Source organism: Oncorhynchus kisutch, linkage group LG18, assembly GCF_002021735.2.
Source record: "Oncorhynchus kisutch isolate 150728-3 linkage group LG18, Okis_V2, whole genome shotgun sequence".
Taxonomy (NCBI): Eukaryota; Metazoa; Chordata; class Actinopteri; order Salmoniformes; family Salmonidae; genus Oncorhynchus; species Oncorhynchus kisutch.
In genome coordinates, this window is record NC_034191.2 from 14,260,287 (window position 1) to 14,284,702 (window position 24,416).

At 44.7% G+C, this 24,416-nt stretch overlaps 2 protein-coding genes across 3 annotated transcripts; one reads left to right on the plus strand and one right to left on the minus strand.

Annotated features, from left to right (window-relative positions):
• Positions 1 to 1,118: 1,118 nt before the first annotated feature.
• LOC109909275 (myb/SANT-like DNA-binding domain-containing protein 4) lies at positions 1,119 to 8,006 on the minus strand. Of its 2 annotated transcripts, none has more exons than XM_020508345.2 (4): positions 7,620 to 8,006; positions 6,460 to 7,033; positions 5,581 to 5,850; positions 1,119 to 3,159 (listed from the first exon to the last, which is right to left on the minus strand). In XM_020508345.2, exons 2-4 carry the CDS (start codon positions 6,793 to 6,795, stop codon positions 2,428 to 2,430), a joined length of 1,338 nt encoding a protein of 445 aa, XP_020363934.1. In that variant the 5' UTR covers positions 6,796 to 7,033; positions 7,620 to 8,006; the 3' UTR covers positions 1,119 to 2,427. The 2 variants fall into 2 exon arrangements, with proteins under 2 accessions (XP_020363934.1, XP_020363935.1); XM_020508346.2 differs by having other exon boundaries at positions 6,460 to 6,776; positions 7,620 to 7,694.
• aasdhppt (aminoadipate-semialdehyde dehydrogenase-phosphopantetheinyl transferase) lies at positions 7,772 to 21,065 on the plus strand. The gene is made up of 7 exons (XM_020508347.2): positions 7,772 to 8,175; positions 8,758 to 8,989; positions 9,788 to 9,909; positions 12,095 to 12,256; positions 20,231 to 20,299; positions 20,436 to 20,601; positions 20,758 to 21,065. Exons 1-6 carry the CDS (start codon positions 8,032 to 8,034, stop codon positions 20,598 to 20,600), a joined length of 894 nt encoding a protein of 297 aa, XP_020363936.1. The 5' UTR covers positions 7,772 to 8,031; the 3' UTR covers position 20,601; positions 20,758 to 21,065.
• Positions 21,066 to 24,416: the final 3,351 nt, after the last annotated feature.

A 24,416-nucleotide genomic window follows, 5' to 3' on the forward strand; every position in this document is an offset into this window, starting at 1 on the left:
TGGAAAGACTTATCCCGAAGCCACTCCTGCGTTGCTTTGTGCTTAGGGTTATTGTCCTTCTGGAAGGTGAACCTCCGCCCCAGTCTGAGATCCTGAGCAGTTTTTTAAAATCAAGGATCTCGCTGCAATTGGCTCCATTAATCTTTAACTTGATCCTGACTAGTCTCCCAGTCCCTGCTACTGAAAAACATCCCCACAGCATGATGCTGCCACCACCATGCTCCACCGTAGGGATGGAGCCAGGTTTCCTCCAGACATGACTCTTGAGATTCAGGACAAAGAGTTCAATCTTGGTTTCATTATACCAGAGAATCTTGTTTCTCATGGTGTGACAGTCCTTTAGGTGCCTTTTGGCAAACTCCAAGTGGGCTGTCATGTGCCTTTTACTGAGGAGTGGCTTCCGTCTGGCCACTCTACCATAAAGGCCTGATTGGTGGAGTGCTGCAGATGGATGTCCTTCTGGAAGGTTCTCCAATCTCCTCAGAGGAGCTCTGACAGAGTGACCATGGGGTTCTTGGTCACCTCCCTGACAAAGGTTCTTATCCCCCGATTGCTCAGTTTGTTCGGGCGGCCATTTAAGAATGATGGAGGCCACTGGGTTCTTGGGGACCTTCTATGCTGCAGATTTTTTTTCTGAAACCTTCCCCCGATCTGTGCCTCAACACAATACTGTCTCGGAGGGCGAAGGACTACTCTTTCAACATCATGGCTTGGTTTTTTGTTCTGACATGCACTCAACTGTTGGACCTTTCCCCAATCAATTAAATTGACCATAGATTGACTTCAAGTCGTAGAAACATCCCAAGGATGATCAATGGAAACAGAATGTGCCTGAGTCTCAATGCAAAGGGTCTGAATACTTATGTAAATAAGATACTTATGATGCAAACATTTCTAAAAACCTGTTTGCCCTTTGTCATTAGGGGGTATTGATGAGGAAAAACATTTATTCCATCCATTTTATAATAAGATTAATGTAACAAAATGTGGAAAAGGGGAAGGGGGTCTGAAAACTTTCCAAATGCACCGTATACATCAGGTAATTTAAGTGTGTGTGTGTGTGTGTGTGTGTGTGTGTGTGTGTGTGTGGGGGGTTACACCAGATGTATTAAAAAACAGGCAGAATAAAGTAAAAATACCCTATTTATGTATATCCTTTATTGTGAGTCAAGGCAATGCAGAAAACATATCCCATCTCTTTTTTTCTCTCCTTTTTAAATAGTTACTCAACTCTTTCCTTGGACGACGGGTGAACCAGCAGATATATTCAACTACAGGGCTACCATAGAACGCCACACAAAACATTTCATCATAGTACCAAACCACACCCACTATCAAAATAAAACAATTAGAAAAGACGTAGGTTTGTAAAAATAAAGACATCTGTAAGGCCTGATATGACACTGGTTGGGAAACAGTCACACACAGAGCATTTTGTGCTTTGAGTTTACAGCTATTCTACATTATGTCCACTTCCTATGCAGTACATGGATGGTACTACTGAGCTACACACAACTTTACCAGGGACAAAACCATTTCTCCCAGTACACAACCACTCACTTTATACAAAACACATTGTACAGACAGATTATCTTTGTTAAAATGAACCGCTCTTCTGAATTGAAAGAATCCCTGTTAATGCAAGTCCACAGACATAACAGAATGATTGGCAGGGAGATTTTTTTAATGTGATTGGATGAGGCTACTGAGTTTGAGTGGCAGTTTCAGTCTTGGTCCTGCCTCTACAGGTAATAAAACTGGATAAATATCCTCCGTCATCAACCTGGAGTTGGATGATGACACCCTGCTGATCTAAGGTCAGTTTGGTTGAGCTGTGTACCTCATTGCTTGCTGTTTGGGGTTTTAGGCTGGGTTTCTGTACAGCACTTTGAGATATCAGCTGATGTACGAAGGGCTATATAAATAAATTTGATTTGATTTCAACCATTGTGGATCAGACTGAACTGTAACAAGCAATTGGACCTGCCAGAAACAGACAGGAGAGGGAGGAGAGAGTCTCACTGGACCATGGAGGTGACTGCTCATATAGGCTCGTAGCTGGCCTGCCTACACTGAGATAACAACCCCCCCCCCCCCCCCCCTCGTTTGCTCTTCTTCCAGGCACTTCTCTCATAGATATCCTTTAATGCTCACAACATACGCTGCTTCTAAGGTTTACTATGTACATCTCTCTCTCAATTACCTCGTACCCCTGCATATCGACTCGGTACCTGTACCACTTGTATATAGCCAAGTTGTCGTTACTCATCGTGTATTTATTACGTGTTTTACTTTTCTTTTTTCTTTCGCGTTGTGTTGGTGGGAAGGGCCCCTAAGCATTTCACTGTTTGTCTACACCTGTCATTTACCAAGCATGTGACAAATACAATTTGATGCTATCCTTCCTCTCTCCTTCCTCCTGCTCCCTCAGCGACCCTGATCCTGGTGAAGCTGTATTCTCTCCTTCTCCACCTCTAGTCTCTCCCGCTCGATCTGCAGTCGTCCAGACTCAAACTTAAAGAACTGCAGCCTCTCTTTCTCTAACTGCAGTCGCTCCTTCTCCAGCCTCAGTCTCTCACCCTCCAGATCTATCATAGAAAGCCAGGGTTTATTCTCCTTTCTCTCATTCTGTCCATCCACAGCAGAGGAAGAGGTGGTGGTAGGGGTGGAGGAAGAGGGAGGGCTTTGCTGGGGGGGAGCTGTGGCCCGTTCTGATTGGTTCATGAGCAACACCCGAAGTCGCTCTTTCTCCAGCTGCAATCTCTCTTTCTCCAGTTGCAATCTCTCTTTCTCCACATCCGACTGACTCAGTCTCTCCTTCTCCAGTAGGAGTCGCTCTCTCTCCACCGCTAGCCGCTCCGTTTCCACAGCCAGACGCTGCTTCTCCAGCTCCACACGCTGCTTCTCCAAGGCAACCAGAAGTCCCGCACTCTCGTGATTGGCTAGTCCTAAGCCAGCAAAGCCCAGTCCACCCAGGCCGGTCGATGAGAGGTCCCGATTCATTGAGGCCGCCGCCCCCTTTGATGCGCTGAGCATTCCGAACTCATCAATGTGTGAAAATACTTCAGGGATACGTCCATCTCGCTCTCCCATGTCGGGTAGGAGGGAGGGGAAACAATCATCATCCTCTACCTCACCCTCACCACTATCACCCTCCAGCTGACAGAGACAGAGACAGAGACTCAGATCATTGATATACTGCTTAATATCATACACACATCCTGACACGCACACTAGTGATGCACAGGTCAGTGGTTTGTAACCCATTCACCACCACCCAACTATGTGAGAGTAAAAATCTGAGGCCCGCACCCGACCCTAACCCACAATATAGAAAATGTGCTGTACAGACGCAAAGATCCGTCGCTTACAACTGATGACATTTTAGTAGGCTATTTGTTAGTCAAGAATACCCATACTAACATGCTGTATACAATTAGTTCATTTTAGTATACTGTAAACAAACTGTATCCTTTCAGTTGAGCGTACTAGCTCGTCGCCCGTCTACCGGAAGTTGATGCTGTTGCTACACAACTTCTTAATAGCTAGTTGGCATAACAAATTACTAGTTAGACATTTTACGACTTCGGGAGTGTTCTTAAATTCAATCTGGAGTGCGCTAATAAATTCAGAGCGTGGTAAGATTGTCAGTTTGTAAATTCAGAGCGTATCGCTCTCGGAGCGCACACTGGACGCTCGGGCCAAGGAGTAGGGTTGATTTTAGCGTGAAAAGTTATTACTTTATTACATTCACTAATTATGACAAATGTTGAGCAAAGCAATACATTTGTATCTGCTCTCGTACTTCGGCTGCATATTTTCCACCATTTTCTTCCTTCTGACAACGATGTGAAGCCACGACCATTCCCTGAATTGCATTATGGGCCCGAAAGTACAGAAATAGTGTCCCCTGTGTGTATACTTCATATTTTGGCGAATTTAGTACGACATCTGGGAACTTGGCATACTAACTATATCCATACGATGACCAATAACCATACTATATACTCAATTCACGTCACAGAAACTCAGCAAAAAAAGAAACGTCCCCTTTTCAGGACCCTGTCCTTCATAGATAATTCATAAAAATGTAAATAACTTCACCGATCTTCATTGTAAAGGGTTCAACCACTGTTTCCCATGCTTGTTCAATGAACTATAAACAATTAATGAACATGCACCTGTGGAACGGTCATTAAGACACTAACAGCTTACAGACGGTAGGCAATTAAGGTCACAGTTATGAAAATGTAGGACACTGAAGAGGCCTTTGTACTGACTCTGGAAAAACACCAAAAGAAAGATGCCCAGGGTCCCTGCTTATCTGCGTGAACGTGCCTAAGGCATGCGGCATGGAGGCATTGCATTGCAATGTCTGTACCCTGAGAAGCCTAAGACCGCTCTACGGGAAGACAGGACGTACAGCTAATCGTCCTCTCAGTGGCAGACCAAGTGTAACACCTGCCCAGGATTGGTACATCCGAACATCACACCTGCAGGACAGGTACAGGATGGCAACAACACCTGCCCAAGTTACAACAGGAACGCACAATCCCTCCTTCAGTGCTCAGACTCTCAGCCTATTGCAGACACAGGCTGGACTGAGGGCTTGTAGGCCTGTTGTACTCACCAGACATCACCGGCAACAACGCCGCCTAGGTATCGTTGAAGGAATGAACGTTACAGAGGCCTGTACTCTTTCAATTTGGAGGTGGAGGGTCCGTCATGGACCCAATATCAACACTGGTGCGTTACAGGGAAGACATACTCCTCCCTCATGTGGTACCCTTCCTGCAGGCTCATCCTGACATGACCCTCCAGCATGACAATGCCACCAGCCATAGTGCTCGCTCTGTGGGTGATTTCCTGCAAGACAGGAATGTCAGTGTTCTGCCATGGCCAGCGAAAAGCCCGGATCTCGATCTCAAACCCATTGAGCACGTCTGGGACCTGTTGGATCGGAACTTGTCCGGGAACTTGCAGGTGCCTTGGAAGAGTGGGGTAACATCTCACAGCAAGAACTGGCACAGTCCATGAGGAGATGCACTGCAGTACTTAATGCAGCTGGTGGCCACACCAGAAACTGACTGTTACGTTCCATTTTGACCCCCCCCCCCCCTTTGTTCAGGGACACATTATTCCATTTATGTTAGTCACATGTCTATGGAACTTGTTCAGTTTATGTCTCCGTTGTTGGATCTTATGTTCACACAAATATTCACACACGTTAAGTTTGCTGAAAATAAACAGTTGACAGTGAGAGGACCTTTCTTTTTTTGCTGAGTTTAGTACAGTTAATATGAGTATTCGAACACAGCCCTTGTCTTTCTTGCCTCAGTGGATTGACATTTTCTGCCCACATTCCCAAAATCATTTGGCAATTGGCGTGTATTTGGCATTCCACAGTTAGGAAATAAAGGTTAGGCTACGCACTAACACCAGAAAAATATATATATAAATGTAGCCTATGGATATCGATTGCGCAATAATTCTACAATTATATATATTTTTTTAATGCATCATGTTCCCTTTATTCAACTCACAAATCAATAACGCACACACAAACACATGGATCCTCACCCTGTATCCATTGGCCTCTTCCTCCAGCTTAACCCCCGTAGACATCGAGTGTCCGCTGGGCTCTCCGAGATCCGCCAGGTCCTGCCAGTCGCACTGGGACTCCTTGGGAAAGCCAGAGAGGTCGAGCGACTGGTCCCCTGAACCCAGTGAGGCGTCGTGTTCAGGGGAGGATGGATCATACTCTGCCTTCAGCCCTGTGGAGAGAGACAGCTCAGCACGGAGCTGCTTCCTCTTCATTAGCGACCGCCAGTCCAGGTAACGCCGCTTCACCTGGAACCACACACACAACCATTACAAACAGTGATGTCACAACTCAAAATGCTTCAGGAAGTTTAGGTAAAATCAGCACTGGGAAGTGGGTGCCCAAAGGAACTCCTACTAGTGAATCGGGGTGAATTAAACTATTGAAATGCAGCCCTTATATGTAGGATACAAACTCTTTTCAGTGTTGTGTTTGAGGCCACCTGAAGTGAGGGCAAATAGAGAGAGCCACTACAAATTAGCACTAACCCAAACAAGTCTATAACAAATAAACAAAGACTAAATATGTTCCAACTTCACCTGGTCTCCCGACAGTATATGATGAAAGTAGGAAGCCCAAGTTTCAATAGGCGATAAGATATGAATGTGTCATAAAAGGAGTGAGGATATGTGGGCTTGCGAAGCAGTTTTATACGCTGACAATGGGAGCTGATTATTATGAGGTTTTTACACCACTTGTCTCTGGAAGAAATGATGAATCCTCATTGTCCAAGTCAAGACGGAGTGCAAATGTATCCGATACGAGACACTCAATGTGGTCTAGAGATCAGACTCGAGTGCCACAAAACTCTTTTAGAACATCATTTGTCACTATGGAAGCCCCCTCCACACACACACCTCTGAAGCTGTGCGTAGTTCACCCTCTCCCAGTGCGTTGACGCCTCCTGCTACCTCCTCCCAGGCTCGTCTCTTCAACTCGTTGATGGCGGTGTTCTGCTGGCGGGAGAACAGCACGTCTCGTCGCTTGTGGATCTCCCGGATCAGCGTCTGCGTCTCACGAACGCTGTAGTTACTCTTCCTCTTCCTCTTCAGGTGTTTCATTTGCAGGAAATCCAGCCTGGCGGTCAGGAGAGGTGCACAGGCAGATGGCGAGAGAGAGAGATCAAGGAGGGATGGAGACAGGGATGGAGAGACAGTAGTCTTACAGAGGGACTCTGAAATGGAGAAGGACATAATTGGGCAGAAGCATAGAGAAGTGTGAAAGAGGGAGGGATGAAAGGGGGGGGGATACAGAGAGAGGTGGAGAGAGCAGTCAGGCTGTAGATCGCTGGATGAAGGACTGCTGTTGAGAAGAATCCCACTGTCCTGCCTCAGGTGACACACTCCCTTAGTTCACTCAAAGGTCACACAAAATAGGTAAGTGCTACAGCAGATGTGTTCTCAGGCAACCAGAGCAGGGCTCAGCTTCCTCCTGAAAGACGAAAACAGGAGCAGAGCAACCAGAGAACGATTAGTTGATTCAAACTAGTGGTAAACTTATCTTCAATAGAACTCAAAACGGGTCTGATCTTTATCTGTCACAGGACAAGTGAATGCTTTGACAGACACAAGACTGCATGCGTAAGAAGACTGCTGTGTATTTGACCTGCTGAGTATCGCAAAAGCAAAGATTTGCTTGCAGGCAACCATCATTTCAAACCATGCCACAACCATGGTTCTTTTTCATTTATTTGGGCCCACGATTGACGATGGGGGAAGAGATAGCTATCATATCTGTCTCTCTATTTTCCGAGGTGAGACGGGGATCAGGATAGGTTCCAGTTTGGAATATGTAAAAACTCAGTGCAGTGCTTTGCATTACGCTTTTTGTGAAACGCATCAGCTAGCTTGGTAATGTAGCATAATCGTCGGTGTTTGTGGAACCGATAGCTAGCTAGCACACCAGCACATTTGCACCGTAAAAACTCAAATCCCCACATATCCTTTTTATTGAGCCAACATGGTCACGCTCTCCCACGTAATGTAATACCATTTATGATAATCGTAAAATAACTCACCTCATCTATCGTAGAGAATAAATCAGATGCTCATCCACGCCAAAATCTGAATCGGAAAGACACCTTTTGGCGACGCACCATAAACATCCTTCCCATTGGTTACTTCAATGCCACGCCCACTTGACGTGTCACGTCCCACCAGTTTTTCCGGGTCCGCGGTCGTGTTGTTATAGCTAGCATGTTCTCAAAGTGAAGCAAACACTAGTTCAGGAGGACACTTATCAAGTTCTCATGCGTTGCTAGCTAACTATATTTTTTGGTTTGCGGTATTTGTAGTGCCTAAAATACCGACACACTTACCTTACAGCTAATCCACAAAAGCGGTCAGTGTTATCCAGCTGCATTACGAGAGGTAACGTTAGCGTAAAGCGGAACCTCGGTCTACCCGTTCTTAGCTCTGAAACTGGCCGTCATGGGAGGCGTTCGCTGGGCGTTCCGGTGTGGCTCGTGGACGCCGAGCCGGTCCGAGTGGCTGTTAGCGGCCCGGTGTGTGCAGCGCGAAGAGAAAGAACGAATCGGACAGTTCATGTTTGCCAAAGATGCCAAATCAGCTATGGTGCGTTGACTGTGTTATTCCGATAGAAAGTAATCACTGTGCCATGTCCTCCCTTGATTATCAAATAGCAAGTTCTAGGTTTTTGTCACTTCACACCTGATTCTGCTAATTATCAGGCCTTGGTTAACCATGTCAGGCAAGGCTGAGACTGGGACACATAAGGCTCAATAGTACATTGAAAGTAGTGGGGAAACATCCGACTGGGAGGTGTGATCATTGTCAGGAGGAGATGGAGACAGTGGAACATGTTCTATTTCAGTGCCAGAAATATGGGAGGGAAAGGGAGCGATTTGTTATTAGATTTGAGGAAGGAAAGATTAAGTGAACTACTGGGGAAATCTCCTGGGGATCTAGTATTTAATTTGTTTCCTTAGGGGAAGGTCTAAATCCTACCCAATATTCTCATCTCCCTGTCTCTGGTCCACACTCCAGTCCAGTTGGTGGCGGTAATGTACCTTAAAGTTGGTTGCCAACTGCCAAGCAATCCACAGAAGAAGATGACGACGCTTCAGAGTTACCGTTCACTGGAGAGAGGAGAGGCAGCACCCTTATTGACACTCTCCTTTTCCCCTGCTCTTCCAGGCTGGCAGGTTGTTGTTGAGGAGGTTGGTATGTGACAGGATGGGTGTTCCCTGGTCTGACATCCGCTTGGAGCGTTCTCCCAGAGGAAAGCCCTACCTGGCCAACCCAGCCTGCTCCAGCCCTGAAACCATGGGCTGGAGTTTTAACATCTCTCACCAGGGTGACTACGCTGTGCTGGCTGCAGAGCAGGGGCTGCAGGTCGGGGTGGATGTAATGAAGACCACCATGCCAGGTGTGTGTGTCTGCACGATCTTTAGTGCTTTGATGTGTCAGTTTGATTAAATAAGCAGCATTGAGAAGAGCTCACTCTGGCAGTAAACTGTCTTATGACATCCTGAACCCTTCTCTCTCTCTCTCCTGTTTTGTGTGAGAGAGAAGTAACCCTTCAATCCTGTCTAACTCCCCTGCCTGAGTCTCTCTATTTCACACTTCTCACCACATCTCATTTGGCGTCCTCTCCAAGCCTTCAGGACGCTAATCTGCTAACCCAGTCCTGTCACTCAACCAGACCTTCTCCCAAATCCCTCTTTAAATAGGCCTAGATCTCGTTCTACGTAGCCTCATTCCCTAAGGATGGCGATACCTTAAAGCACATACTTATCTTCCACATTTCCCCCAGGGAGAATAGCTAGCTAGGCCCTTTATTAAACCTTATAGATGGGCTGTCATTCACAAATCTCTAAATCCATTTTTACAAAGTTATCTAAAGGAAGTTTGCTGCAGTTCTGTTCTTTACCACATGATGCCACTGTTGTTTTTCATATTCCCTGAGAGTGATTTGGCAGTGCTCTATCACAGGGATCTCCTGCCGATTCCCATTCTGTCTATGTTTAAAGATGGTTGGAGGATAGAAAGTAATGATCCCAAACAAAGTAGGAGTGTGTTGCTTTTCTCTCCATTTTCAACCTCTTCTCCCTCAACTGTTTCCTTATTGTCAGAGCTCAAACCCTTAGGTTTGTGTTTATTTTATTATAAAACATGTTTCCCCTGCACCCCCTCCCCCTCTCTCTCCCTCCCCCTCTGTCTCCAGGTAGCACTTCTGTGCCAGAGTTTTTCCGTATCATGACGAGGCAGTTTACTGATTATGAGTGGAGTGTTATCCGCAGAGCAGGATCGGAATGGGAGCAACTGACCATGTTCTACAGACACTGGGTAACCATCACTCTCACATCCATGGTGACGCTTGGCATGCTTGACTTGTACACTGAGTCATACACATTACATGCAGCCCCCCCCCCCAATTAAATGAGCTGCTCAGTCGAGAAGTTGTCAGATTGAGAGAGCGGCACAAGGACATTAAGTACTGATATCATTGCCGTTGACTAATCTTAGTGCTTTCCCGTTGCCATAGTGACTTGCCTTGTAATTGTGTTACTGTGGCTTGCCCTCGTGTAACAAGGTTTGTTTGACTTCAGAGACACATCCACACACACCATGATCGTCACACACAGAACCCTGTGTCAATGCCTGGGACAGGGAAAGTGTTCAACCTGATAAGTGATGATTTTCAATGCCTTATGGGTACCCCCCCCCCCCCCCCCATATAATGAAAAAGTGAAAACATGTTTTTAGAAATGTTAGCATATGGACATACAAAAATATCTCATTTACATAAGTATTCACACCCCTGAGTCAATACAAGTTAGAATCCCCCTTTGTGTCGTTCTGGGTAATTCTCAAAGAGCTTTGCACACCAGGGTTGTGCAACTTTTGCTCATTATTCTTTTTACACTTTTTCAAGCTCTGTCAAGTTGGTTGTTGATCATTGCTAGACAGCCATTTTCAGGTCTTGCCATAGATTTTCAAGCAGATTTACGTCACAACTATAACTAGGCCAACTAGGAACATTCAGTGTCGTCTTGGTGAGCAAAGTCAGTGTATATTTAGCCTTGTTTTAGGTTGTTGTCCTGCTGAAAGGTGAATTTGTTGCCCAGTGTCTATTGGAAAGCAGACAAGACTTTCCTATAGGATGTTGCCTGTGCTTAGCTCTATTTCATTTTATTTTTATCCCCCAAATTTTTTTTCCATATTCCATGCGGATGACAAACATACTCATAACATGATGCTTGAAAATATGAAGAGTGGTACTCAGTGATGTGTTGTTGGATTTGCCCCAAAGAATGGTTTGTATTCCAGATGTAAAGTTAATTTCTTTGCCACATTTTACGTCGTTTTACTTTAGTGCCTTTAGTGAATTTGTATTAATTCTGTACAGGCTTCCATCTTTTCACTTTGTCAATTAGGTTAGTATTGTGGAGTAACTCCGATGTTGTTGAGCCATCCTCAGTTTACTCCTATCACGGCCATTAAACTCAAACTGTTTTAGCCACCGTTGGCCTCATAATGAAATCCCTGAGCGGTTTCCTTCCTCTTCGGCAACTGAGTTAGGAAGCTTGCCTGTATCTTTTTTATGACTGGGTGTATTGATACACCATCCAAAGTGTAATTAATAAGTTCACCATGCTCAAAGGGATATTCAGTGTCTCCTTTTTTGTTTTGTTTACCCATTACCAATAGGTGCCCTTCTTTGCGAGTCATTGGGAATCCTCCCAGGTCTTTGTGGTTGAATCAGTGTTGGAAATTCATAGTGAGTAGACTTATGTGACTTGTTAAGCAAATTTGTACCCCTGAACTTATTTAGGCTTGCCATAACAAACGGCTTGAATACTTATTGGCTCGACATTTAAAGCTTTTCATTTTTTTATTATTTAAAAAACGTAATTCCACTTTGACATTATGGGGTATTGTGTGTAGGCCAGTGAGACCATCTCAATTTAATCAAGTTATATTCAGGCTTTAACGCAAACATTTTTGGAAAAAGTCAAGGTGTGTGAGTACGCTCTGAAGCCATTATATAATTAAGCAATAAGGCTGGAGAATGTGTGGTATATGGTTGCAAGGTCAGCTCGGGGATTCGATAAGGTTCAAATCTGTCGTTCTGCCCCTGAACAAGGCAGTTAACCCAGTGTTCTTAGGCCGTCATTGAAAATAAGAATTTGTTCTTAACTGACTTGCCTAGTTAAATAAAGGTAAAATAAGCACAACGCAACGTGGAGTGCCTGGAAACAGCCCTTAGCCGTGGTATATTGGCAATATACCACAAACCCCCGAGGTGCCTTATTGCAATTATAAACTGGTTACTAACGTAATTAGAGCAGTAAAAATGTTTTGTCATACCTGTGGTATACCATAGCTGTCAGCCAATCGGCATTCAGGGCTCGAACCACCCAGTTTCTAATCTCACCTGTACACAATAAGAGTACTTCAACTGTATTCTTTTTACACTACTCTTCATCTGATATTTTTGGGGCTCTGGTTATCTTTCCTGTCCGTCAAGGCGTTGAAGGAAAGTTTCATCAAGGCGATTGGCACAGGGCTGGGCTTTAATCTACAGAGGGCGGAGTTTCACCTGTCACCTGAGCCAATTGCAGAGGGCAAGGTGTGTCGCCGGACCACAATGCACCTGGACGAGGAAGAAGAGGAGGTCTGGGCGTTCGAGGTGAGCAGGGTCCAGTGGAGGGAAGGAAAAATTAGCAGGAAGAGTAAAGAAAGTTCAAGAGTGTCCAGCCATCTCCCGCCTGTTTCTGTGTGTCCAGCCATCTCCCGCCTGTTTCTGTGTGTCCAGCCATCTCCCGCCTGTTTCTGTGTGTCCAGCCATCTCCCGCCTGTTTCTGTGTGTCCAGCCATCTCCCGCCTGTTTCTGTGTGTCCAGCCATCTCCCGCCTGTTTCTGTGTGTCCAGCCATCTCCCGCCTGTTTCTGTGTGTCCAGCCATCTCCCGCCTGTTTCTGTGTGTCCAGCCATCTCCCGCCTGTTTCTGTGTGTCCAGCCATCTCCCGCCTGTTTCTGTGTGTCCAGCCATCTCCCGCCTGTTTCTGTGTGTCCAGCCATCTCCCGCCTGTTTCTGTGTGTCCAGCCATCTCCCGCCTGTTTCTGTGTGTCCAGCCATCTCCCGCCTGTTTCTGTGTGTCCAGCCATCTCCCGCCTGTTTCTGTGTGTCCATCACACTATCACAGATTGTTGCGAAATGGACACAATTTTCTTGTGGCTAATGTTAGCTAGGTTAGGGGTTAAGGTTAGGTGTGAGGGGTAGGGTTAGCTAACATGCTAGCTAAATAGTTAAAAAGTAGTAAGTAGTTGCTAAAGTGCTGAAGTTAGCCATCATTTGATTCAAACACGCAACATTTGGGTTGCTTGAACTTCCGGTTATACGCTCACCCATCCTCCCCGCTAGTTTCTGTCTTAAATAACCTACTGCTTTCATCAGTGATTGAACTGCACTGTATACAAAATTATGTGCTGAACATGAACATTTGTAAAATTATGTCAAGAATTTCGCACAAGTGTATTTCACTGTAATTTGTGATAGTGGGTTGATGTATTACAGACACGCTAAGCAGCAGATGGTTTATAGTAATCTTTTTGGCAGCAGCTCAAATGCCGTTCCAATTCCACTAACAGCAGCTTAGCAGGGTCTCTTTAGCAGCTGTAGCTTACTCTATCCAATTCCATCAGTTAGCTTTAACGTTACCCACTAAAACTAATGCTACCCTGCGCCAATTTAATCAGTTCGCTCTAACGTTACCCACTAAAACTAATGCTACCCTGCGCCAATTTAATCAGTTAGCTCTAACGTTACCCACTAAAACTAATGCTACCCTGCGCTAATTGAATCAGTTAGCTTTAACGTTACCCACTAAAAACTAATGCTACCCTGCTCCAATTTCATCAGTTAGCTTTAGAGTTACCCACTAAAGCTATTGCTATCCTTATTGCATTTCAGAGCCACTAACGACAGATTAGCAAGGTCTTGTTAGCCATACGATGTATTAGCCGCTATCTCTATGATTGCTATCTTAGCATACGAACAAATGTGTACTCTGGCCCTCTCTCTGTCTTGGAATTCTCCAACAATGTAACCTTGAAAGAATTTGTAAAGTACTTTTCTAGGAAATACTGGGGACCTTTACCTAGGATGCTCTCAGTACCTCTCACACCAAGGCTTTAGAGTTTAAATAAAGAGGTGACTTTTTACGTCTCCTTTCCTCATCTCCCTCCTTTCATCCACACTAGTCTGAAGAAATACTGTATGTCAGGGGAAAGCAGTATTGTGGAAACCTATTGTGTGAGTTGGATCTCACCTATAAAGCTGAAAATAATGAATGGTCCATCACGGAATCCGTTCTGTCCTCTCTGGACTGGTTTGTCGGGCTAATGGTGTTTCTGTTGTGACACTTCTGCCACCAGAGAATAGCAACATACCTACGGTATTGATCGCCAGCTTAGGGACAGTACAGCTATGTTGTAGATCTGCTGCAGAGATGTTTTCTAAATGGAAGCGGGAGGGAAGGAAGGACGGAGGCAGTGAGGGAGCTAAGGAGGAGTGGGAGAAAACTAACTGCCCAATTTCGGGAGCACCAGAAAGACCAGGTTTCACTACTGGAACCAAGGGATTAAAATCCTCATATTTGGACCTTTCGCTGTTGGTTGGGTCAAGTACACACACACACACACACACACACCTTTTGCCTGAGTGAGTAAGAGAAGAGATCATGTTCTTGTCTCCTCCCTCACTGCCATATTGATCAGAGTAATGAGAAACAATTAAGATGCTAGACTTCACATCTGATAAGGTCTGCAGAATGAATGTTTCTTCCAGATAGGCTGAAAACTCTGCAGAAACACTTGTCTCTCACACACACATTCAGCATCACAACACCACCTATTACCATACATACATACAGTACGAGTCAAACGTTTGGACACACCTACTCATTCCAGGGGCTTTCTTTCTTTTACTATTTTCTAACATTGTAGAATAATAGTGAAGACCTCAACTATGAAATAACACATGGAATCATGTAGTAACCAGAAATGTGTTTAACAAATCTAAATATATTTAGAATTATATTTAAAATTATCTACCCATTGCCTTGATTACTGCTTTGCGCACTCTTGGCATCTTCTTAACCAGATAGTCACCTGGAATGCATTTCAATTAACAGGTGTGCCTTGTTAAAAGTTAATTTGTGGAATTTCTTTCCTTAATGCGTTTGAGTCTATAATTTGTGTTGTGAATGGTATACAGAAGATAGCCCTATTTTGTAAAAGACCAAGTCCATATTATGGCAGGAACAGCTCAAATAAGCAAAGAGAAATGACAGTCCATCATTACTTTAAGACATGAAGATCAGTCAATATGGAAAACGTTGAAAAGTTTCAAGTGAAGTCGCAAAAACCATCAAGAGCTATGATGAAACTGGCTCTCATGAGGAACAGGAAAGGAATACCCAGAATTACCTCTGCTGCAGAGGATAAGTTCATTAGAGTTAACTGCACCTCAGATTGCAGCCCAAATAAATGCTTCACAGAGTTCAAGTTACACACATCTCAACATCAACTGATCAGATGAGACTGTGTGAATCAGGCCTTCATTGTCAAACACGAGCAATTGACATTAGACCGGTAGATATCTGTCCTTTGGTCTGATGAGTCCAAATTTGAGATTTTTGGTTCTAACCGCCGTATCTTTGTAAGACGCAGAGTAGGTGAACGGATTATCTCTGCATGTGTGGTTCCCACTGTGAAGCATGGAGGAAGACGTGTGATGTTGTTGGGGTGCTTTGCTGGTGACACTGACAGTGCTTTTATTTAGAATTCAAGGCATACTTAACCAGCATGGCTGCAGCGATACATCATCCCATCTGGTTTGCACTTAGTAGGACTATCATTTGTTTTTCAACAGGACAATGACCCAACACACCTCCAGGCTGTGTAAGGGCTATTTGACCAAGAAGGAGAGTGATGGAGTGCTGCATCAGATGACCTGGCCTCTACAATCACCCGACCTTAACCAAATTGAGATGGTTTTGGATGAGTTGGACCGCAGAGTGAAGGAAAAGCAGCCAACAAATGCTCAGCAAATTTGGGAACTCCTTCAAGACTGGTGGAAAAGCATTCCAGGTGAAGCTGGTGGAGAGAATGCCAACAGTTTGCAAAGCTTTCGTCAAGGCAAAGGATGGCTACTTTGAAGAATTTCAAATACAGAATATACACTGCTCAAAAAAATAAAGGGTACACTTAAACAACACAATGTAACTCTAAGTCATCCACACTTCTGTGAAATCAAACTGTCCACTTAGGAAGCAACACTGATTGACAATACATTTCACATGCTGTTGTGCAAATGGAATAGACAACAGGTGGAAATTATAGGCAATTAGCAAGACACCCCCAATAAAGGAGTGGTTCTGCAGGTGGTGACCACAGACCACTTCTCAGTTCCTATGCTTCCTGGCTGATGTTTTGGTCACTTGAATGCTGGCGGTGCTTTCACTCTAGTGGTAGCATGAGACGGAGTCTGCAAGTGGCTCAGGTAGTGCAGCTCATCCAGGATGGCACATCAATGCGAGCTGTGGCAAGAAGGTTTGCTGTGTCTGTCAGCGTAGTGTCCACAGCATGGAGGCGCTAACAGGAGACAGGCCAGTACATCAGGAGACGTGGAGGAGGCCGTAGGAGGGCAACAACCCAGCAGCAGGACCGCTACCTCCGCCTTTGTGCAAGGAGGAGGAGGAGGAGCACTGCCAGAGGCCTGCAAAAGGACCTCCTGCAGGCCACAAATGTGCATGTGTCTGTTCAAACGGTCAGAAACAGACTCCATGAGGGTGGTATGAGGGCCCGACGTCCACAGGTGGGGGTTGTGCTTACAGCCCAACACCGTGCAGGACGTTTGGCATTTGCCAGAGAACACCAAGATTGGCAAATTCACCACTGGCACCCTGTGCTCTTCACAGATGAAAGCAGGTTCACACTGAGCACGTGACAGACGTGACAGAGTCTGGAGACGCCATGGAGAACGTTCTGCTGCCTGCAACATCCTCCAGCATGACCGGTTTGGCGGTGGGTCAGTCATGGTGTGGGGGGGCCGCACAGACCTCCATGTGCTCGCTAGAGGTAGCCTGACTGCCATTAGGTACCGAGATGAGATCCTCAGACCCCTTGTGAGACCATATGCTGGTGCGGTTGGCCCTGGGTTCCTCCCAATGCAAGACAATGCTAGACCTCATGTGGCTGGAGTGTGTCAGCAGTTCCTGTAACAGGAAGGCATTGATGCTATGGACTGGCCCGCCCGTTCCCCAGACCTGAATCCAATTGAGCACATCTGGGACATCATGTCTCGCTCCATCCACCAACGCCACATTGCACCACAGACTGTCCAGGAGTTGGCGGATGCTTTAGTCCAGGTCTGGGAGGAGTTCCCTCAGGAGACCATCCTCCACCTCATCAGGAGCATGCCCAGGCATTGTAGGGAGGTCATACAGGCACGTGGAGGCCACACACACTACTGAGCCTCATTTTGACTTGTTTTAAGGACATTACATCAAAGTTGGATCAGCCTATACTGTGGTTTTCCACTTTAATTTTGAGTGTGACTCCAAATCCAGACCTCCATTGGTTGATAAATTTGATTTCCATTGATAATTTTTGTGTGATTTTGTTGTCAGCACATTCAACTATGTAAAGAAAAAAGTATTTAATAATAATATTTCATTCATTCAGAACTAGGATGTGTTATTTTAGTGTTCCCTTTATTTTTTTGAGCAGTGTATTTTATATTTTGATTACTACATGATTTCATATGTGTTGTTTCATAGTTTTGATGTCTTCATTTATATTCTACAATGTAGAAAATAGTAAAAAATAAAGAAATCATTGAATAAGTAGGTGTGTCCAAACTTTTGACTGGTATTGTTTGCATGTACACACACACACACTCAATTAACATATAGATGAGGCAAGCAGCAGTGCTGCCCTGGTGACCTCTGAGCACTGCATATTGATTGGCTGGCTTAATGAGGTGGCAACCAAGGTCTTTCCACTTCCTGGTGACCCTGTGTAATGTCACCACCCCAATGTGTTATAATGAGGTCATGACATTTGGTAGTGAGGGAATTAAAAAGAGGACTCGTGTACACAGAAACACACACAGGGTTCTTTGCAACTCATACATGTACAGTTTTGAGAATGTCACAAATATTAGTTTTCACAAAGTTTGCTGCTTCAGTGTCTAGATATTTTTTGTTAGATGTTACTATGGAATACTGAAGTATAATTACAAACATTTCATAAGTGTCAAAGGCTTTTATTGACAATTACATGAAGTAAATTAAAAGAGTCAATATTTGCAGTGTTGACCATTCTTTTTCAAGACCTCTGCAATCTGCCCTGGCATGCTTCTGGGCCGCATCCTGACTGATGGCAGCCCATTCTTGCATCAATGCTTGGAGTTTGTCAGAATTTATGGGTTTTTGTTTGTCCACCCACCTCTTGCGGATTGACCACAAGTTCTCAATGGGATTAAGGTCTGGGGAGTTTCCTGGCCATGGTTTCCTGGCCAAGTGGCCCAGAGCCACTTAGTTATCACTTTTGCCTTGTGGCAAGGTGCTCCATCATGCTGGAAAAGGCATTGTTTGTCACCAAACTGTTCTTGGATGGTTGGGAGAAGTTGCTCTCTGAGGATGTGTTGGTACCATTCTTGATTCATAACTTTGTTCTTAGGCAAAATTGTGAGTAAGCCCACTCCCTTGGCTGAGATGCAACCCCACACATGAATGGTATCAGGATGCTTTACTGTTGGCATAACACAGGACTGATGGTAGTGCTCACCTTGTCTTCTCCGGACAAACTTTTTTCTGGATGCCCCAAACAATGGGAAAGGGGATTGATCAGAGAAAATGACTTTACCCCACTCCTCAGCAGTCCAATTCTGGTACCTTTTGCAGAATATCAGTCTGTCCCTGATGTTTTTCCTGAAGAGAAGTGGCTTCTTTGCTGCCCTTCTTGACACCAGGCCATCCTCCAAAAGTCTTCGCCTCACTTTGCATGCAGATGCACTCACACCTGCCTGCTGCCATTCCTGAGCAAGCTCTGTACTGGTGGTGCCCCGATCCCGCAGCTGAAACAACTTTAGGAGACGGTCCTGGTGCATGCTGGACTTTCTTGGTCGCCTTGAAGGCTTCTTCACAACAATTGAACCGCTCTCCTTGAATTTCTTGATGATCCGATAAATGGTTGATTTAGGTGCAATCTTACTGGCAGCAATATCCTTTCCTGTGAAGCCCTTTTTGAGCAAAGCAATGATGACGGCACGTGTTTCCATGCAGGTAACCATGGTTGACAGAGGAAGAACAATGATTCCAAGCACCACCCTCCTTTTGAAGCTTTCAGTCTGTTATTCGAACTCAATCAGCATGACAGAGTGATCTCCAGCCTTGTCCTCGTCAACACTCACGCCTGTGTCAACAAGAGAATCACTGACATGATGTCAGCTGGTCCTTTTGTGGCATGGCTGAAATGCAGTGGAATAGTTTTTTGGGGAATCAGTTCATTTGCATGGCGAAGAGGAACTTTGCAATTAATTGCAGTTCATCTGATCACTCTTCATAACATTCTGGAGTACATGCAAATTGCCATCATACAAACTGAGGCAGCAGACTTAAATTAATATTTGTGTCATTCTGAAAACTTTTGGCCACAACTGTACACACACACTGTCACAATTATTTCACTCTTGTCCAGACAGTTAGAATCAGATTGAATCCGCAGTAGGGGAAACAGCACCCCTGTCTGCCCCACAGCCTTTATTGTTTTTGTTTTGTTGACATTGATGTCTGGGGGAGAAAAATATTTGTTTTCACTAACTTCTTTGTAGTATAGCAAACAGATGTTGCAGGGAGTCATCCTTCCATAAAGAACATGAGATACAGATGGAGGATCTTAATTTGATCCAGTTTGCTCCTGCAAGAAAATAATCCTGCAGCAACAGGAAAGGTGGATTATAATTATTAATGGACATTTTTGCAGTGCTTGATACATTTTTCAAAAGGGAAAATTTAAAGTCTAAAATGTCAAAGTGCAAATTAAAAACTTCAGAAGGCTTTTTAAACCACAAATGCACTAGGTGTTTTTAAATGTCCTGCAGGAAAGTTCTCACGCTACAGGGTGATTCAATGTTAGATCCTACATCTGTAACCTCCCTCCAAAGTAAAGGAGTGAGGCTATTTTTTCCTTTCAATCTCATCTCCCCTCTGTCTCCCCGGGGTGAGGCGTCCATTACTCCTGGAAAGCCAGGCAGTGAGATGGAGATTGCCTTTCTGGGATGTACACAACTCCCCCGAATGGGCCTATGATTAGGGCCAACTGTTTGGAATGAAAGCGAGAGAGAGAGAGGGGAACCGGGATGATGAACAGCCAGTATTAGGACACTGATGTGTTAGAACAGGGAGAGGAGAGTTGTGTGTTTGTGTGTGTGTGTGTGTGTGGCCTGCTGCATGCGTGATCCTTTCCGTAAACGAGAGCTATTTGTCACCTTAACCACTCGTATAAGTCAAACCCTATAACCTCATTCTGTTTGTATGTTGTGTGTATTTCATGGAAACGTTTGTGTTTCTTTAACTGCTCCTGTCCACCTTCAGGAGACTGTATTGGGTAAGGACCACCATGTTGCTGTGGCACTGGGACCCAGCCATACAGTCAGATCTGTGGTGAGTCGTGTGTGTGTGGGAATGTCTGTGTGTGTGTGTGTGTGTGTATGGGGAGGGAATGTAAGTGAGCCTGTGTGTGTGTTTTTTTTCCCAGCACAATGTAGTAGATTTCTAACCTCTCCTTCTTTTTCCTCAGCCTCCCCCTGCCCTCACCGATCCTCCCCCATCCTTCACCTTCCTCTCCTTCAGTGACCTCATCAGCATGGCCACACCCCTCTTTGAAGAAGACTCCGCCTACTGGGAGAACTTCCAGAAAAAGGCTGAAGCCCCGGAAAGGCAGAGACTCATAGCTACAGTATGAGGTAGACAGGTTAGGTTAGGACTGTTGGTAGAATAATCTGATCCTAGATCTGTGGTTAGTGGCGACGTGTACCTGACCGTGTAAAAAAAATTATACGAGTGAGGTGGAGTGGTCAAAGGACAGACAGGTGATGTCACTCCTGTTGATCTCCATGCAGGACCGTACAGGAACAGTCGGTGAACAGCGGGGTTGGTGTGACTGAGGCATCTGGAGGAGCTGGCCACTCTAACAACAAATTGAAATAGCATTGAAATAATGTTGGTCCTCAGGCCTACCTAGAGTCAATGTGTTAATCAAATGCCAGTGATGGAAAGGGTTCCATGACTGCAAATTGCTCTTTTTTGGGGGTATTGATTCTGTAGGTTGCAATCACCTGAATTGATTGTGGTCATCTGTCATTACTACACTGGTTGTTGACCAACATACCTGTAATGTGATTAAAGGTTTGTATGGCTTCTTATCATAGGCTTTGCTGACATTCCATATTCATTCATGTTCATTTTAGTGACCCTGTATGGTGCTTTCACCGTCAGGGTTGTGGGTTCGATTCCCGGGGCCACCTATATGTAAAGTTGCTTTGGATAAAACGTCTGCTAAATGGTATGTAATACTGTACAAATATATACAGTACCACTCAATTTTGGACACACCTACTCATTCCAGGGGTTTTCTTTGTTTTTAATATTTTCTACATTGTAGAATAATAATAAAGACATCAACACTATGAAATAACACATATGGAATTATGTAGTAACCAAAAAGTGTTAAACAAATCTAAATCTATTATATATATATATATATAAGTAGCCACCCTTTGCCTCTGACAGCTTTGAACGCTCTTGGCATTCTATCAGCCAGCTTCAAGTCCACTGGCTTTGAGCATGTGTGATGCGTACTCTTTATAGCTCTCTCACTTCTCTTCCCTGCTATCCCTCTCATCTTTCCTCTTTTTCCCCATGCCTCACCCTCTATCTCTCTCTCCCTTGCACAGCCAGATGAAGAGAAAGTGTCTATTTTGGTCAGAAACATTTAGTCGGCCAATAGGAGCTTGTGTTTGAAAGACAGCAGGGCTTTTAACAGAGCAGGCGTACTTCAATTTCAAGTTAAGGGGCTTTATTGCCATGCGAAACTTATGGTTACATTGCCAAATCAAGTGAACTAGATAATAAACAAAAGATAAATAAACTATACAAATTAACAGTAAACATTACACTCATAAAAGTTCCAAAAGTTTCAAATGTCAATATGTGCAAATAGGGAAAGTACAAACGGGGAAAAAATAAACATAAATATGGGTTGTATTTACAATTGCGTTTGTTCTTCATTGCTTGCTGTTTTCTTACGGCAACAGGTCACACATTTCTCTCTCTCTCAAATCAAATCAAAGTGTATTTGTCACATGTGCCGAATACAATAGGTGTAGATGTTACAGTGAAATGCAACAATGCAGTTTTAAGAAAAATCCCCCAAAAAAGAAATAAAAGTAACAAATCATTAAAGAACAGCAGTAAAATAACAATATACAGGGGGTACCGGTTAGTCAATGTAATTGTGGTAATATGTACATGAGGGTAGAGCTATTAAAGTGACTATGCATGGATAATAACAGAGAGTAGCAGTAGCATAAAAGAGTGGGAGCAATGCAAATAGTCTGCGTAGCCATTTGATTGTACACTGCTCAAAAAAATAAAGGGAACACTAAAATAACACATCCTAGATCTGAATGAATGAAATATTCTTATTAAATACTTTTTTCTTTACATAGTTGAATGTGCTGACAACAAAATCACACAAAAATGATCAATGGAAATCAAATTTATCAACCCATGGAGGTTTGGATTTGGAGTCACATTCAAAATTAAAGTGGAAAACCACACTACAGGCTGGTCCAACTTTGATGTAATGTCCTTAAAATAAGTCAAAATGTGGCTCAGTAGTGTGTGTGGCCTCCACGTGCCTGTATGACCTCCCTACAATGCCTGGGTATTCTCCTGATGAGGTGGAGGATGGTTTCCTGAGGGATCTCCCACACCTGGACTAAAGCATCCGCCAACTCCTGGACAGTCTGTGGTGTAACGTGACGTTGGTGGATGGAGCGAGACATGATGTCCCAGATGTGCTCAATTGGATTCAATTGAGCACATAGCATCAATGCCTTCCTCTTGCAGGAACTGCTGACACACTCCAGCCACATGAGGTCTAGCATTGTCTTGCATTAGGAGGAACCCAGGGCCAACCGCACCAGCATATGGTCTCACAAGGGGTCTGAGGATCTCATCTCGGTACCTAATGGCAGTCAGGCTACCTCTGGCGAGCATATGGAGGGCTGTGCGGCCCCCCAAAGAAATGCCACCCCACACCATGACTGACCCACCGCCAAACCGGTCATGCTGGAGGATGTTGCAGGCAGCAGAACGTTCTCCACGGCGTCTCCAGACTCTGTCACGTCTGTCACGTGCTCAGTGTGAACCTGCTTTCATCTGTGAAGAGCACAGGGCGCCAGTGGTGAATTTGCCAATTTGGCGTTCTCTGGCAAATGCCAAACGCCCTGCACCGTGTTGGGCTGTAAGCACAACCCCCACCTGTGGAGGTCGGGCCCTCATACCACCCTCATGGAGTCTGTTTCTGACCGTTTGAGCAGACACATGCACATTTGTGGCCTGCAGGAGGTCATTTTGCAGGGCTCTGGCAGTGCTCCTCCTGCACCTCCTTGCACAAAGGCAGAGGTAGCGGCCCTGCTGCTGGGTTGTTGCCCTCCTACGGCCTCCTCCACGTCTCCTGGTGTACTGGCCTGTCTCTTGGTAGCGCCTCCATGCTCTGGACACTACGCTGACAGACACAGTAAACCTTCTTGCCACAGCTCTCATTGATGTGCAATCATGGATGAGCTGCACTACCTGAGCCACTTTTGTGGGTTGCAGACTCCGTCTCATGCTACCACTAGAGTGAAAGCACCGCCAGCATTCAAAAGTGACCAAAACATCAGCCAGGAAGCATAGGAACTGAGAAGTGGTCTGTCATCACCACCTGCAGAACCACTCCTTTATTGGGGGTGTCTTGCTAATTGCCTATAATTTCCACCTGTTGTCTATTCCATTTGCACAACAGCATGTGCAAGAGACATTTCAAATGTAATATTATGGCTATTAACAGTGTTTGTAACGATGTGCAAATAGTTAAGCAAAAATAAATAAACTAATAAATATGGGTTGTATTTACAATGGTGTTTGTTCTTCACTGGTTGGCCTTTTCTTGTGGCAACAAGTCACACATCTAGCTGCTGTGATGGCATACTGTGGTATTTCACCCAATTTTTTTTTTCTTCGAATTCTTTGTGTATCTGTGTACTCTGAGGGAAATATATGTCTCTAATATGGTCATACATTGGGCAGGAGGTTAGGAAGTGCAGCTCAGTTTCCACCTCATTTTATGGGCAGTGTGCACATAGCCTGTCTTCTCTTGAGAGCCAGGTCTTCCTACGGTGACCTTTCTCAATAGCAAGGCTATGCTCACTGAGTCTGTACATAGTCAAAGCTTTCCTTCATTTTGGGTCAGTCACAGTGGTACTCTCTTTTTAGTGTCAAATCGCAGTCTAGTTTGCTCATTTTTTTTTGTTAATTCTTTCAAATGTGTCAAGTAGTTTTCTTTTTGTTTTCCCATGATTTGGTTGGGTCTAATTGTGTTGCTGTCCTGGGGCTCTGTGGGGTGTGTTTCTGCATGTGAACAGAGCCCCAGGACCAGCTTGCTTAGGGGACTCTTCTCCAGGTTCCCTAAGCAAGCTTACAGATGGCTGTAGAATTTTTATAATTAGCGGGT

What these genes read in the sequence shown, in the direction of transcription:
- LOC109909275 (XM_020508345.2), bottom strand. Translation starts at nt 6,795, where the DNA reads ATGTCCTTCTCCATTTCAGAGTCCCTCTGTAAGACTACTGTCTCTCCA. An exon ending in AACTACGCACAGCTTCAGAG is followed by an intron (nt 5,851 to 6,459) that starts GTGTGTGTGTGG and finishes GTGTGGTTCCAG; the next exon opens with GTGAAGCGGCGTTACCTGGA. An exon ending in AAGAGGCCAATGGATACAGG is followed by an intron (nt 3,160 to 5,580) that starts GTGAGGATCCAT and finishes TGTCTCTGTCAG; the next exon opens with CTGGAGGGTGATAGTGGTGA.
- aasdhppt (XM_020508347.2), top strand. Translation starts at nt 8,032, where the DNA reads ATGGGAGGCGTTCGCTGGGCGTTCCGGTGTGGCTCGTGGACGCCGAGC. An exon ending in AATGAAGACCACCATGCCAG is followed by an intron (nt 8,990 to 9,787) that starts GTGTGTGTGTCT and finishes CTCTGTCTCCAG; the next exon opens with GTAGCACTTCTGTGCCAGAG. An exon ending in CCATGTTCTACAGACACTGG is followed by an intron (nt 9,910 to 12,094) that starts GTAACCATCACT and finishes CTGTCCGTCAAG; the next exon opens with GCGTTGAAGGAAAGTTTCAT.